At 41.3% G+C, this 15,384-nt stretch overlaps 1 protein-coding gene across 5 annotated transcripts in view; it reads left to right on the top strand.

Annotated features, from left to right (window-relative positions):
- LOC104633459 (unconventional myosin-X-like) overlaps nt 1–15,384 on the top strand; it is a 97,305-nt gene that overhangs the window by 77,288 nt on the left and 4,633 nt on the right. For all 5 annotated transcript variants that reach the window (XM_075756854.1, XM_075756851.1, XM_075756852.1 and 2 more), the window contains 11 exons: nt 153–248; nt 1,875–1,968; nt 2,610–2,665; nt 4,345–4,487; nt 6,066–6,260; nt 6,944–7,101; nt 8,342–8,465; nt 10,396–10,693; nt 11,933–12,140; nt 12,948–13,084; nt 13,973–14,096. In XM_075756854.1, coding sequence (XP_075612969.1) covers nt 153–248; nt 1,875–1,968; nt 2,610–2,665; nt 4,345–4,487; nt 6,066–6,260; nt 6,944–7,101; nt 8,342–8,465; nt 10,396–10,693; nt 11,933–12,140; nt 12,948–13,084; nt 13,973–14,096 — 1,633 coding nt within the window. The remainder of the gene's footprint in view (nt 1–152; nt 249–1,874; nt 1,969–2,609; nt 2,666–4,344; nt 4,488–6,065; nt 6,261–6,943; nt 7,102–8,341; nt 8,466–10,395; nt 10,694–11,932; nt 12,141–12,947; nt 13,085–13,972; nt 14,097–15,384) is intronic.

The raw sequence follows: 15,384 nt of genomic DNA, 5'->3' as shown, positions 1-15,384 counted from the left end.
AGGAATTTTGTATTTCTGTCAGAGTTAGAAGCCATCTGCACCAGTGATTTCCCTTCTGTATGGGGAAGGGTGTGATGTGAAAAAATGGCCAGATGGAATTTATGCCTGTGAAAGGTTTTCAGTTTTGGCTCTTGTGATTTGCTGTGTTCCAGGGAGATTGTGGACATTCATGAAAAGGAGAATGCCTTGGACATTGTGACAGAAGACAGAGTGTATCACATTGTCGCGGAGTCACCAGAGGATGCCAGGTATAAGAGGGAATTTTGTTAGGTTTCTTCATTCAGTGCAGGTCTGACCCAACTACTCGTGGGAGAGCTCGGGAAACATAATCACTTCCATTTTGCTGGAGAAAAGAGGGGATTTGTTCCAGAGTGTCATTTTGTGCTTACTGGGAGGTACCACACCTACTTTGGGGACTCTTTGTTGCAGCTACTGAGATGGAGGTTCAGCCTATCGGTCAGTCACGGGACTGTCACCTTCTTATGTGGCTGTGAGCATGCTGAATTTGAGGGTTATTTCAGGAGACACACAAAACTTTAATATAAACTGGAACATCTAATAGCTGATTTATTTATTAAATGGAATCTTGAATCAAACAAAAAGTCTATTCATGTTGTCTGTAAATGATTGCAAGAGCAGCTGGGTTTTATCCAGGAGACAGAGAAAAGGCTGCAGCTTATCAGAGTCTGTAGTGTCATCTGATAAAATCTTCCCAGTGCAAAGCAAACAAATGACTCATGTCCTTCCTTCTTGGCGTCCTGGCCAGGCAGTGGGAATCAGTTGTTTAAGGGCAGGTTGGACAACCTGTTCTGGCTATGCAAAGCATGCTCATGTCTTCCTACTTTTCCCACTCTTACCAAGGCTTCTGCTCTCTCAGCCCAGCCAGTGTAACTGTTTCTCTGATCTACTTTAATCTGATTCTGTGAAGTTATTTAGGGACTGCTGTTGTTTCATTTGGGTGAAGGGAGAGGAAAGGGGAAAGTGTTTGGATGCAAATAAATTAACAGAAATAGACTAAAGAACAACCACATGAACAAGGAACAGGCAAATTCAAGGGGCAGTAGCTGAGTAAATTCTTAACTCAGAACTTCCACAACTGGAATAGGCATGTCCTAAGATAACATTGCAGAATTGCTAGAGCAAGCGTAAACCAAATGTGGCCTCTGTCAATGCCGTATCAGTCTCTGTTCTCAGGGAGAAGCAAGCACCAACACTTGCACTAGCAAAGGGCAGATCAGCAGATGTCGTAGAGTATTCAGTTTGAGAATCCTCCATGAAGTCTAGATGTTTGTTGATCTCACTGGAAGTTGCAGATAAGAATCTGCTTGTTCTGCAGCAGAAATTAGCCTCCAGATATGTCTGTAACAAGAAGTCCTTTCACAGGCAAATAACTCCAAATTAACTTATAAAAAAACCCCATGATTAATTGACAGCCATATGACTTTCAAGTTTATGAGCGGCTCAGAGACACACTAGTTAAGAAGGCTCCCAGACGTCTCTAGGACTCTAGTCCAGGAAGATTCCCAACTGACCCTGTCTTTACAACTGCAGAATGCTCTTCTCAGTCTGCTGACATGTGCTCCCTGGTAAGGCCACTGCCTGCTTACAGTTCCTTGAATAGCAAGTAGAAGACTGGATTTTGCAGGAGCAGCTGTCAGTGGGTTGGAGAACGTGCACAGAATTTTCATGGATAAATGAGGAAGGAAGACATTAGAGGCTGGTATGATCAGCCCAAGAGGTATTTTGTAGCATAGTCTTCAGGAAATAGTGAATGAAGAAATTTTTCCACAGGCAGCTTTCCAGGTTCCTTGATCATATTCTAGAGCTAGCTTCCCAACTCAAATCTTAACTTAGCGTCTTGTTTTGATTGCCAGCGGTTGGTTTAATGTCCTGAGCCGAGTACACAGCGCTACAGCGCAGCAGCTGAGGGAAATGCAAGATGAACAGGCCAATCCAAAGAATGCTGTGGTAAGTTACTGTGCAACCAGTCTGTGGGCATATTTAGAGCCCTCTGTGTTTAACTGTTTTGTGCATGTTTTTCCAGCACTTGCAGTGCTGTAGTTCATGAGCAGTATAAGAAAGTTGGGTGATTTTTATAAAGAAACAGCAAAGCTGACAGAAAAGAGGGTAAGCAGTGGGGAACACAGTGGTCGCAGTGGGTGGGTCAGTTTGATCACCAGTGGCTCTCCTCTTTGGTTTGGAGGGGAGAGGGCACTGCCTCATGCAGATAAAATGTCTTTGGATGCGATTATGGGACTAGTCTGGATCACAGTTATTCCGGACAGAAGACACGCAGTTGGGAAGAACAGGGTATTTGTGTGGTTTGCTAGTACTGAGATGTGGAGGCAGAGGTTGTTTTAGACCTTCATAATGATCTCTGGAAATTTGTAGCTCTTTTTTTTCCTCCAGTCCTGTGGAGCCCTTGCCCATCTTCTCCTGCTGTTTAGGGAGCAAAGATGACTCACTCATGCCTTTCTCATATGTTCATTTCTACTGAAGCTATTAGAATTCAGAAGAATGTTTTCAGTTCCGATCCTATTCATGAAGGAGAATGTCTGTAATTTCAGATGCAAGCAATTCCTGTTATCTATGTCTCTCTCACTGTACAGGGAACCCTGGATGTTGGGCTTATTGACTCTGTCTGTGCCTCAGACAATCCTGATAGGTAGGTACAGCAATCTCACCATCTCTTAGATTAGAAACTCTCTGACATAGTTTTGTGGGTAGCTTCAGGTTTTGATCGGGGTTTGCATTTGTTTAAACTCATAAGAATTTATCTCCAACCAAATAAACTCAACTGAAGTCTTCAGGTTGTTTCAAGCTATGCACTTCACAGCATGAAGTGCACAAGTATATTTTCTTCAGTGAAAATTTAGATACTCCTTTCCATCTTAAAAGTGGGAACAGCATAATCTCAATGTCAAGAAATTATAGTTTAACCTATTATTAACACTGAGCAAAAATGTCCAGCAAAAGCAGTACTTCCAGTTTTTCAGCGGTGTAATTTCAACTCAATCTTGTAAGTTTAGGGAAAACAACAACAACATTGTGGAAGAATAATGGATGAATTAAAAAAAAAATCTGTACTCTTCTTGAAATCTTTGCAATGCAACAGAGCACAGACCTTTAGTTCACAGATTGGTTAGTTTCAGAGAAGAGATTATGGGACATTTCATATCACTTTACATTAACATGTAATTATTCGCTACAGTGTTAACAGGTTCAGCCAGGGCAAAGCTTCTCACTACAGCGCTGAAGTAAAATGTTAGCTATTAAGTTATTTACTCTGTGGTCTGGTATTTTCTCACACAGGTTGCCGAGACTTTGGGATTACTAGTTTAGAAAATGCATATCTTGGTAGCAAACTAAGATTTCGTTCATCAAAATGTTTTAACCAGTTCTCAGCCTGGACTCTTTATAGTTAATCTGTGTCCCAGTAAAAAGCTAGGCACAAGTAATAAGCTGAACAGACAAAATTTATCCATGCATCTGCTGAGATACACTATTCTGGAGTATCAATGTTTGAATCAATGTTAAACAAATTCTGAGGAAAATGCTTATTTTTCAGCCAAGGTTTTTATGCAGTTTATTTTTATATTCCATAGGTTTATGCACTGGCTTGATTTGTACCTTTTACCTTTTGCTTCACACTTGCATTCCACTTTTCATCTTCTCTTGTTTTGTCATAGAAATCCATGATTACTTTCAAAGCTTTCTGAGTCTATCCTCTTGGAACTGGTCATACTTTTATTTTTCTATTTTCCTGTAAAGCATCAATGCTGTGCAGAATTGTGACTTTTCTTTTGGTAGGACACATTTGTCTGTTGCAAGAGAAGGGCAAATTCATCTAGGAGCAATGTAATAGTTTTTCCTCTGTTTTATCAGGACCAGCTCATTCTTTTTAAAACCAATCTCCAACCAATTTTAGCTGACCCTGCTGGGACCTACATTTGCTACTGCATCACTAGTTTTAATAAGTACGAGAATGGCTGTACTAGCTCAGCCCAGTGGTACTAGCACTAGTTCAGTCCAATCAGAGGGTGGAACAAAGTCCTTTGCTCGTGAACTCAGGACATTTTACAGCTGGTCATTAGCTAATTAGTGTTTTCTAGTCTTGGAAATAGCTTTTGAAATATGTTTAATTCCATTTATCTGGTCTCTGCATTCACCAGTTTGCAGACCAGCTGCACTGAAGATGCTCTTAAGTGTTTCTACACTTCTCTGTAGTTTGTATTCAGAGAACCTTTCTGCATTATTTATGGGAAGGGAGATGACATGGCTCTGGGTGTGCTGTGAGTTATTTATATGGTTACGACCAATTTTAATGCTTTTATTTTCTGGCAGACCAAATTCTTTTGTGATCATCACAGCAAATCGAGTGATTCACTGCAACAGTGACACCCCTGAAGAGATGCATCACTGGATCTCCCTGCTGCAGAAACCAAAAGGCGAATCTAAGGTTGATGGCCAGGAATTCCTTGTGAGAGGTAAAAGGAAATGCATGAGGTTACGGCATGTGAAACTTGTCTTCCATTTATAATCTGAGGGGGAGGTTTGATTGTAGCTAATCCAATCTAGGGTTTAGCTGCTCTCTCAGAACAATCATTCTCTGCCCCTTTCCACGTTCCTGCCTGCTGCTTGCCACGTCCTGTGTTGTGCTGGCACTGGCTCTTACCTAATTCCCTGGCAAGTGGATTCAGAAAGCTAAAGCTGGAAAAAAATAAGTCTTTACACATTTAGTTTTCTGATGTTAGTTCCATAGGCTACTTCAGCATGTCCAGCAAATGCTGTCAGGGAGTAGGAGGAAGCATGGCTGCTGTGTACGAGCAGCTGGTTTAGACTGATTATAACATGACACTGCAGCTTTTGTTTTCAGAAAGTTCTGTTCTTCTGACACCTGTCATGTAGAGAGGGAGGGAGAGAGATCTTTGTGGGATTGCTGCTATCCTCAGCTAAACAAACTAACCTGAGTCTAGCAGACATAATAAGGTGAGAATAATTCTTTGAGGTTGAGCCCATGGGTGAGCAAATTGCCTCACATCTTCTAGAAAGTATCTATGAGGGAATAAAGGTCTGAGAGTGGTCACGGTAGGGCAGAACGACAGGAAGAAAAGGGTCACTAAAAAATGGCATAAGCCTTCCATCCTAGTCTTAAACATTTCCAGGAGATCGAATGATATAAAGCAGATTATCAGACAATAGTTTGAGTACCTTAAATTAAAAATATTTAATTGCAAGGCAACAGTTTCTTTTATCTCATATTGTTCATTAGTTAAAGAAAAAAAGGAATGCTTCTTTGCAAAGTCAATGTATGCTCTGCACTTCACAGTAAGACATCTGTGTGACAGTAGGGGAGCCACAAAGGCATGTATTCAGGAAGGTCTGTGTCTCTATCTTTTCTTTATATGGAACCTCTGGGCTCAGTCCCACATTCTTTGAAGTTTTTGCCTTGTGGGTGGACATTGCTTTTTACAGCTCCGAATAGAAAATTGTCTTTCTGACAGCTTTAGCAACACAGACTGTCCTTCTTTCTTTTATAGTATTGAGTTTTCTTTTTTTTTTTTCTTTTTTTGTTCTTCTGTGAGGAATCTAAAATGAGAAAGAAATTATTTTTCCTGACCATGGGAGGAAGAGATGCATGTAATGCTTACAGATCTTTCTACTAGAAGACGTGTATCGCCAAACCTCTTCCACTTAGGTTTGGATAGGTATTTGGCATCTCTTTGGAAGAACGAATTGTAAATTATTTATTCAGATGCTTGTGACTCGTGAGGGAAGCATCCTGAATAGAAGATGCCCTCATGGTTATAGCAAACTGCAGATCATTGATAAAAAATACATAGAGCTGAAGGATAGAACAGCTCTGTGGAAAATTTTGGGCTAATTTCTTACAGTGACTGTGCAGGATACTGCTATGGCCAGTAAAGCAGAGCTGGTAGGTCCCAGCATGAGCCTTTTGCAGAGAAGTGGAGTTCTGGTCCCAGATTTAGAGCGCCACAAGGCAAGAGACAGGATTGCTGTGGCGGTGAAAGACAACCATTGACATGTTTGTGTTCCTGTGCTAGGCTGGCTTCATAAAGAGGTTCAGAGCAGCAACAAGATGTCCTCTCTGAAGATGAAGAAACGCTGGTTTGTTCTGACAAACACTGCCCTTGATTATTACAAGTCATCTGAGCGCACAGCTGCCAAGCTTGGCACACTTGTGCTCAATAGTCTCTGCTCCGTAGTGCAGCCCGACGAGAGGGTCTTCAAAGACACAGGTAAGAAGGGGAAGAAAGCACTAGTGAGCAGTCTTCCCATGTGTGGAGTTGCCTGAAGAGGGGACAGTGCAGGAATGTAATGGTGTGGCATGTTGAGAAGGTAGTCCTGATGTTATCTGAGGCTGTGCCTGGCTGCAAACATCTTTCCCCACAGAAACTGTAAGAGACTTGCAAAGGGCCAGAGAGTAGTGAGCAAGGGACATTAAGTCCCTCACTCTTGATGGAGATACTCTTGCCTTTAGCAGAGTGAATTGTCATTGCCCTGACCTGTTCTCTCAGTTTATGTCAAACACATTATTTTTAAAAGTTAGGAGAATTGATTTGGCAATCTAATCGGGTGCTGTGTTTAGAGTGGTCATTTTCTGAGTGATTAATAGGACAGTGTAGCCCAAACCCTGTCTCTGAAAGCGAGCAGCCTGGTTGGTAGGGAAGTATTCATGTTACACTGCAAGATACTCCTATCTTGGAAAGGTGTCCTTGTACCAAAACCTGAATTGGGACCTTCCTGCTGATAAGTATGTTTTGGGAATGGGGGACGTTACTGTCTACCTCGTCACTTTTAAGCAGACACACCATATGTTGCTGTCAAAGCAGCAAGGGTTTTCCTCAGCCACATGCTACAGACAGAAAGAGAAGTAACATGGAAGCAAGTTTCACCTTCCAGCTTCTTTGTGTCTCCACAGGCTATTGGAACATAATTGTCCATGGGCGGAAGCACTCCTACAGACTGTACACGAAGCTGTTGAATGAAGCTATGCGCTGGGCTTCTGCCATTCAAGGTGTCATTGACAGCAAAGTTCCCATAGAAACACCTACACAGCAACTAATTCGTGACATCAGGGTAGGTGGCATCATGCTAATTCCCAAGGGAGCTGGGAGCAGCCAGATCACCACTGGCCTTACCCAGTCATTGCGGAGGATGTGGCAAGAAACGGCATTACAGTCTTAGAGGGGGAATAAAAAAGAGGAAAAAAAAAAAGAAACCTAAATGACTGTGCAACTAAATAACCAAATCTTATGTGAATTTTATTTTGAATTAGCATGTTAACTGATCTGCATAGGTCTAGGCTACAACTATGTGCAATTACAAATTGCATGCAGATGACACCATCAAGCATTTGCAAGTCCCTGCTTCATCCTTTCCTCTCCTAAGCATCCTCCAGACACAAATAGAGAAACTGCCATTCCTACCAGCCATGTGCCTCTGCTGTACCCTGAATTCCTCTTTGTACCTTAGGCTGGTGTGGTTAAAGGGCAGAGTAAAGTGGGGAAAGAAAATGTCCTTCAAAATAGCAGAAATTTTGCCACTGTAGCAGGAGTAATTTTTGAAAAGGCGTCTTTCCAGAAACTGTGGCAAATTAAACCATATTAAAGACACACCAAAGCATATTTCAGAAGAAATGTATATGTAAAACATATATATTGTGATGAACTCTAAAGCAGATGCAATTAGACAGTAACTATTCAGGAAGAAAGAGCTAGGAGTGACTGTAGAGAATCTTGGAAAACTTCAGGTCAGGGTTCAAGGACAAATGGAATGTTAAGTATTGTTAAGGAAGGAATATAGGACAAAATGTGGAAGAATGTGATGCCAGTGTGTGTGATAGTGACAGGCTCAGATTTTGAACACCATGTCCATTTTGATTGCCCATTCTGTAAACACATGTAGTACAACTAGACAAATTCAGGGAGGACAGACTCATTATTTAATAAACATAGTGGATCTGTGGTCAGAAAGTCCATTAGCCATTTACTGTTGAAAGTTTGAAGGATATACTGGGGAGGAATCATGCTATACATGCTACTTTATATGCATTAGGTATCGGCCGCAAGCCACATTTGAAGTCAAGATCCTGTGCTTGGTGACCTTTGGTATGACCCAGCATAGCTATTCTTATGTATAATTTTCAGAAATAATGTACAGAGTAATTTTTATATGTGAATTATGCTTTGGTCACCTAGTTCCTCTATGGACCTCCAGAAACGTACATAAAGGTGGTGGTTGAGCTCGAACCTAAATGAAAAGACTGTGAAAGACTGTCCTCACTTGAGGATAATACTTTTTTTTTTCTTTTTTTCAGGAAAACAGCATGAACTTTGAAGTTGTGGAACAGACATATAGGAGGAACCCAATCTTGCGATATACCCAGCACCCTTTGCATTCCCCATTGCTTCCACTACCGTATGGAGATGTTAGTGTCAACTGTAAGTATTTTACCCAAGTGACAGAATCCGCTCACATTTTGAGGATCAGTGTGGAGCCTGAGCAGCACAAAAGTGGTCTGGAAGGTCTCTCTGTGCAGATGAAGTCCAGCTGGGGCAGTGAAGCCCAAAGGGTTCAGAGAGAGGGAGCAGTCCCTTTCTCTACCCATAATGTGTTCTGTGTCCACTGCTTCATATCTTAAGAACACTGAATCTTAACGTAAATGGGGGCAGACAGCTTATCATCCATCCGGGGGATGTGCAGCCTGTCATCCTTGAGCTGCAACTGGGTTGCAAATGGTTTCAGTGGGAATCCTGCAACAGGATTACATCATGCAACTGGCAGAGGGATAGTATTCATACAAAAGCTGCTGTAAAACCAGATTAAAGGAATCCTTTCTTCAAATGCCTCAGGAACACGAAAGAGAGCTAGACTCTTTGATGGGCCACCAGAAAATCAAAGTGATTTGCTGATGATTCCAGCCTGGCATACGAAAACAAAAGTGCTGCTGAATTCCTTTAGAAGAATCTCTAATGTGGAGTGACTGGGCCACAAAATCTTTTCAGAAATGAATTTCAATCTGGATATGCAATGTATATGGGAAAAACAGTCTGCCACATAGGCAGCAGTGGGTCTGAGTGATCTAGTTCTGCTTAGGAAAGTGAACACAAATTTACATAGCTTTATGAAAATGTCAACTCTTCTGCTGAGCACAGAAACAAAACAGCTAATGCAATGTTTTGAAAGCTTAGAAAAGGAAAAAGGAAGTCTTTGTGTGGCTGTATTAATGTATCATGCACCTGCATCTTGAATATGAGATGCAGCTTGGCCTTCCACATCTTAACAAAGATACGGGAGAAATAAAAACCTACCCAAAGATGATCAAAGGCATAGAAAGCCTTGCCTACAATTAAGAGACTAAATAAAGCAGGACTCTTCAGCTTTGAAAATAAGTTTTTAAGGCTAGAGGACTGTCATGGAGAAAGTGAAAGAAGAGTAACTGCTCACTGTTTCTCATGATACAAGGATTAAATTAAGTGTAAGAGTAAAAGCACAGAAAAAACAAATTCTGACGTACAGAAAAATTACAGAGCAACTACTTACACCATGGAACTTATTGCCACAGGGCTGTGTATTTGTATTGTACAATTAACACGTGGCCACTGGGGAAGCAATGGCTGTATAGGAGATTCAGAAGGACCTACAGCCCCAGAGACACGCAAAGGAGACTGCAAGCCTGCAGCAGTATGGTAATGTCACATCCTTCTGAGCAATTCAAAGGAGGCATTTAGGTGATTAAAAGACATTACCAGTGTTGGTGTAGGCATTTGAAATCTAAGCAATAGGTAAAAGCTGCATCTGTGGTGCAGCAATCTGCCAAAATTCTGTGTTGGCTCAGGGATCAAAGCTAATACACAACACAGAATTTTGGAAGTACGTGAGCCAGGCTTCGGTGTCTGCATTCAGGCACCTAAAGCCTTAACTGCATTAGTGACCCTCTGCCTTATAGGTGCTCTCAGGTGAGGAGACAGTTTATACAGAGATGACTTTCTGCCACCCCTTCACCTCTGTCTGCAGATGAGGTGCCAAAAGCTGTCTCTTGGTATCTCATCTGCAGACACTGAAGCCTGAACTAGATTTCTATGCTAGTTTCCCTTAAAAACATTACTCTTCTTTTCTGCATAGCATTTCCAAAAATGGATTCACAGTGATGACAAATTAGATGTTGGCAAATACTAATGAAAACTCCATTTGCATATTTAAAGGGGAAGCATTCGTGAATTTTGAGCATAAATTTAAGTTCAGGAGATGAGCTAATGCTCAGGTTGCTGTTCTTCCGTGACAGACTAGTACAGTTACTAGTAGTGTTGCTAGGCCAGTAGAAAATGAAGGAGATGCTCACCTCTTGTCACCTTTGTGATCATTCCCCAGTGCAACAGGAGAAGGGTTACAGCAGCTTACAGGATGAAGCAGTGAAGATCTTTAACTCCCTTCAAGAAATCGAGACAGTGTCTGACCCCATACCCATTATCCAAGGCATTCTGCAGACCTGCCATGATTTAAAGCCCCTTCGTGATGAAGTGTACTGTCAGCTAATCAAGCAAACTAATCACATGCCGCATCCCAACAGTACTGGGAACCTGCACCACTGGCAGCTGATGTCATGCATGAGCTGCACTTTCCTGCCCAGTAGAGGGATTCTGCGCTACCTCAAGTTCCACCTTAGAAGGTACACGTCCTTTTCATTTGCAGCCTGTTTCCTTCCTCTCTGCTTATCTTCCACTGCCTGGTGTACTTATCTGTCCTGCCCTCCTCCTGTGCAAACGTCTTCCTGTGGTGTTGCAACCTCCTTGCTTTGTGCACAATTCTTGCTACCAGTTGTTATGTTGTATTCAAAATCCCCCCTGTGCCCACCCATCTGTTGTGTCGAAAGGATGTGGAAAGTAGGGCTACCCAAACAGACTGCCATGAGACTGTGTTAGAAGTGGATTTACAGCTGATTACCTACTGCTTGCTAATGTCCGCATAAACATTCTCAACCTGCAGGAAAGGTGAGGACCATACTTTCATATACATTGAAAAATGTATGACCTTGCAACTGCCAGAAGGAAAATGGGTGCTGCGGAGTAGCAGATATACTGTAAATCCAGTTTATGATTTTTGAATATTTGTTTGCTTAACTAAGCACGTAATGCTTACTATTTGTGTTTCTAATCAGCTTTAACCTCCAGTTTTCATGAATTAAATCATTTACATTTCTTCCCAATTCATGTTCAGCATCTAATGCACTTTCCAAAGCAGTCTGCATTGGGGCTGAGCTGCGGCCGTGTAGCCTCACTCCATTCATTAATGATGAGAAAGATCGATAAAATCTATTTGATTCCTTCCAAGCTAGGAAAGAGTGAGGTGAAATTTGTGCCAATACACCAAGTAGCTACATCCAGGGCCTGATTCTAAGAGATGCTGAGGAATACTCCATGTTGCCATTTCATGTTTTTATCACTGGAGTTGCAGATGATGTTATACTTAGAACTGCTGGCCTTGAAGGGAAGAGAAGCGTGTACAAGCATCTACTTTCTACCTTCTTGATTCTGGAAAATACTGGAAAAGTGGCTCAAGCACAGCCAGCACGTTAAAAAAAAAAAAAAAGAAAAAAACACTTTACATTTGATTTTGTTGTTGTTAATCGAGATAGTTAATCTTGCTCTCTTCAGCTGGTGCTACACTCCTGAAAGTCTGAGCTGCTTATTTCCTATGTTGCTGAGAAATGCCACTGAAGATACTTTAGAATGACTAGTAAAAGCAGCTTGTATGGTTTAGGAAATAAGCAGGGTCATTCTTCCTGTGGTTGCACTTGACATCACTATCTCTACTGAACTCTTTACGTACGCTAGTCCAAGTTATATGGTAATGTGCGTGTTTTCTGGTTCACTGTGTAATGGGTTTTTTTGCTTCTCTTTACAATTAGGGTAAAAGACCTCTTTCCAGGCTCAGAAATAGACAGGTATGCACAATTCATAAGTGATTCCCTGAAGAGAACAAAGACAAGGGAGTTTGTGCCCTCCCAGGAGGAAATACAGGCTCTTCTCACCCGTGAAGAAATGACCACAACAGTGTACTGCCATGGCGGTGGCTCCTGTAAAATAACCATTAATTCCCACACGAGCGCTGGGGAGGTAATTCATTAGTAGCATTAACCAGATGTATGCACACCTCTGTGTCTGGAAACTGGGTCTGTTGAAGGGACTCCTTTTTCCCATTCATCTCAAATATTTTTGTTTGTTTGTTCAATTTTTTTTTTTTTTTTTTTTGCTGTATCCATAAAGTCTGTAGGGAAAGCTCAGCTTATTCTGCAGGTTCAGAATTATGCAAGGCCTATGTCCGGGATGTAGAATATCACTTAACAATTGTCTTGCAAAATCTAAACACATTTGGTGTTCTGCCCATTGGAAAGGTAATAATTCTGAAGACTTGCTAAACACAGTTTTCTGGACAAGTTGAAATTCCAGTTCATAATGTAATCCTTCTGGAAGGGATATGCTACCAGTAACATAATCGTTAGCAGGTCAGAAGCAAAATTCTAGCTTATAATAGGCACGTCTGTGAAAACATTGGTGCTACACAGAGGTAAAAATAGTAGTAGAGTGGTATTGTTACTAGAGGAACCAAGAATATCATCATGACATCTAAATCCATTCTGTGCCTCTATCTTGTCCAGAGTTCTAATTCCCCCATCTCCAAAAGGGTAGTGGAGATTGAAAAAGTTCAGAGAAGAACAGCAAGGATGATCAAATATAAGTAATGACTTCCTTGCAGGGAATGATCTTTTAGGGTTAGATTTCTTTAACCTGAAAATGAGATCAACAAGGGAGAAATGTGATAGAGGTGTATGAAATTATAAGAGTCCTGAAGAGGAACCGATTCTTTGTTGTGAAGGTGTATGTAATACCTACTCTGTGATCTGTCTCTCTCTGATTTCGCAGGTGGTTGAAAAGCTGATCCGAGGTTTAGCAATGGAGGACAGCCGTAACATGTTTGCGCTCTTTGAACATAATCAGCAGGTGGACCGTGCTGTTGAGAGTCGGGTGATTGTGGCTGATATCTTGGCCAAGTTTGAGAGGTAGAAGAATGTTTCATAAAATCTTTAACTCCTAGCTGGATGTAACACTGGATTAAGTGATAATACAGTCAGGTAGTTTTATCCAGAGCAGCCACAGTGATTCAACCATTCGCTCTGGTTAGTACTTCCCTTTGGTAAGGTTCAAGTGCTCTTTCTCACTGCGTAGAAAACAGTGTTCACATCTATTTTGGTGACAAAGAAGCACTCCTTATCAGGCTCATCAGGACAAAATTAGTAGTGCCTTTATCAAAGAGTAATGGTTTATTAGCAGAGCTCAGGGAAGGTTTGCTTAAGTCTGATAATGGTCTTGTCAGTTTACATCATAACAGCTGTATCAGAAGAGAGAGCAGAGATTCGGGCATAGAAATGCAGTTCTAATTTCCTACTGTGGACTGTGATTTTGTGGCCAGACATACAAAGAAAGCAAGAATTGTGAAAGAAGTTAACAATGCCATTGTCTATTTTATATCTGTTCTAAAGACAAAAATAAAATTGTTCCAAATGGTGGCAAGGCTGATGCTTTTCTGAGTCACAAGATTACATGGAAACAGTATCTTGAAAATGGGGAATACTTTGTGTCCCACCCTAACTCTTGGACTTACCTAGAACCATTGATCTAATTCTTTTATCAAGTATATCTGATAAGAACTTTGTGTCCTTCTGAATCAAAATTTCATGTGACTCAGAGGGGAAAAATGGAAGTTACTAGAAAATCTGCTGCGCTGAGATTGTCTTGGTCAATTAGGTAGCTCTGTATGCTCTCTGTTTCAGAAATCCAGGGGTACCTTCATATTGTGAGTTGCACTGTGGACATCCCAGTACCGTGGTGCTTCTGCTTACTGGTTTGTTGGGTTTTTTTCCCCTCTCATTCTCTTTCCTATCTTACAGACTTGCTGGCTCTGAAGAAGAAGAGGAGGAAGGACAGTGGCAGCTGTATTTTAAGCTTTATTGCTTCTTGGATATTGAGAATGTTCCCAAAGATGGGGTGGAGTTTGCCTTCATGTTTGAGCAGGTAAGCTCCCTCTGGGAGAATGATTTGGTTTCCAAGGTGGCGGAAGCACACAAGAGTATACAGAAAACTGGCTTACCTTTGCATTAGAAGTGGGAATGCTGGTTGGAACAGAAGAATTTAGTGTGTTGGATTTTTGCCTGGAATCTACTAAGCAGCTATACTGCAACGTTCTCTAGGGATTAGGAAGCAATACTAGAACAAAAGCAAGAAAAATGAACAAGGGCTTCAAAAAACTGGAAGACCAATGATGATAAAATACTTTTAAAATTTATCTTTAAATTTAAGATACAGAGATTTGGATAATGACTCAAGAAGAATCATTAAAAGTAGCTGCTTGCAGAACATAGGCATAAAGAAAAATGGAAAATCTAGGTATCTGCACATCGGCTTACAAGAACAGCACATCCTTGGAGCGTTACAGGAATTGGCTAAAAAACCCTATCTTTTGGGCAATTTCTTTTGATTAACAGAGAGGTACTAGAAGAGTACTACAGAAAAAGGAAAAGAGAATGTAGTTGACAATATTTATCTGCTGAGTAATTTATTTTAAGTCACTATACTCCATAGCATGGTGATGCTGGTTAGGCCAGAGATCACAATGGTATGAAATAACTTTGCAATTAGGGATGCAAAACTAAACTGACTGGAGTCAGCTGTGTGATTCATCTCATCTTTCTTACTTCTAATGAACACTTTGATCTTGCCTCAGAAAATTATAGCTGTTGAAAATTAATTAATATGTGTTAAAGGGGGTCGGTGTCACGAAGACTGAAAGTCACTGACAGTCAGATGGATGGCACGTACATCACTCAGACAGTGACTCTGTAAGAGGGCTTTCTTGAAATGAAGATTATGTATTGTTAACTACAGAATGCCTAGAAAGTGGTCAGGAACAAGACATTACAGTATTCTGTGGAAACTCAATTGTTCCAAACTCCCGGTGACAAGGCTGTCAGTCTACACAGCTTTCACTAGCAGAGAGTGGTGGAAGAGAAGTAACAGTAGGAGAGTAGATGTTATCCAGACATTAGATGGATGTAGCAAAAAAACTCATAAATAGATTTCATAGAAAAGCAGGCAAGGGGAAGCAAGAAGATTGGGGGAAGCATCAAGTGAAGGAGGAGGTGGGAGGTGCTGGTCTGCAATGAGGCGGAGGTTGAGAGTCTTGAGTTTATTACATCTAACTCTCTGGTGTTGAATATAATCTCCACACAGGGGCTGTAGTTGGCACAGCGCAACACAAATTGCCTCAATTCTCGTCGCTCACATCCATTCCAGACCTAAAAAG

Source organism: Balearica regulorum, chromosome 6 (assembly GCF_011004875.1).
Source record: "Balearica regulorum gibbericeps isolate bBalReg1 chromosome 6, bBalReg1.pri, whole genome shotgun sequence".
Classification (NCBI taxonomy): Eukaryota; Metazoa; Chordata; class Aves; order Gruiformes; family Gruidae; genus Balearica; species Balearica regulorum.
This window is presented reverse-complemented; position numbering and strand designations above follow the sequence as displayed.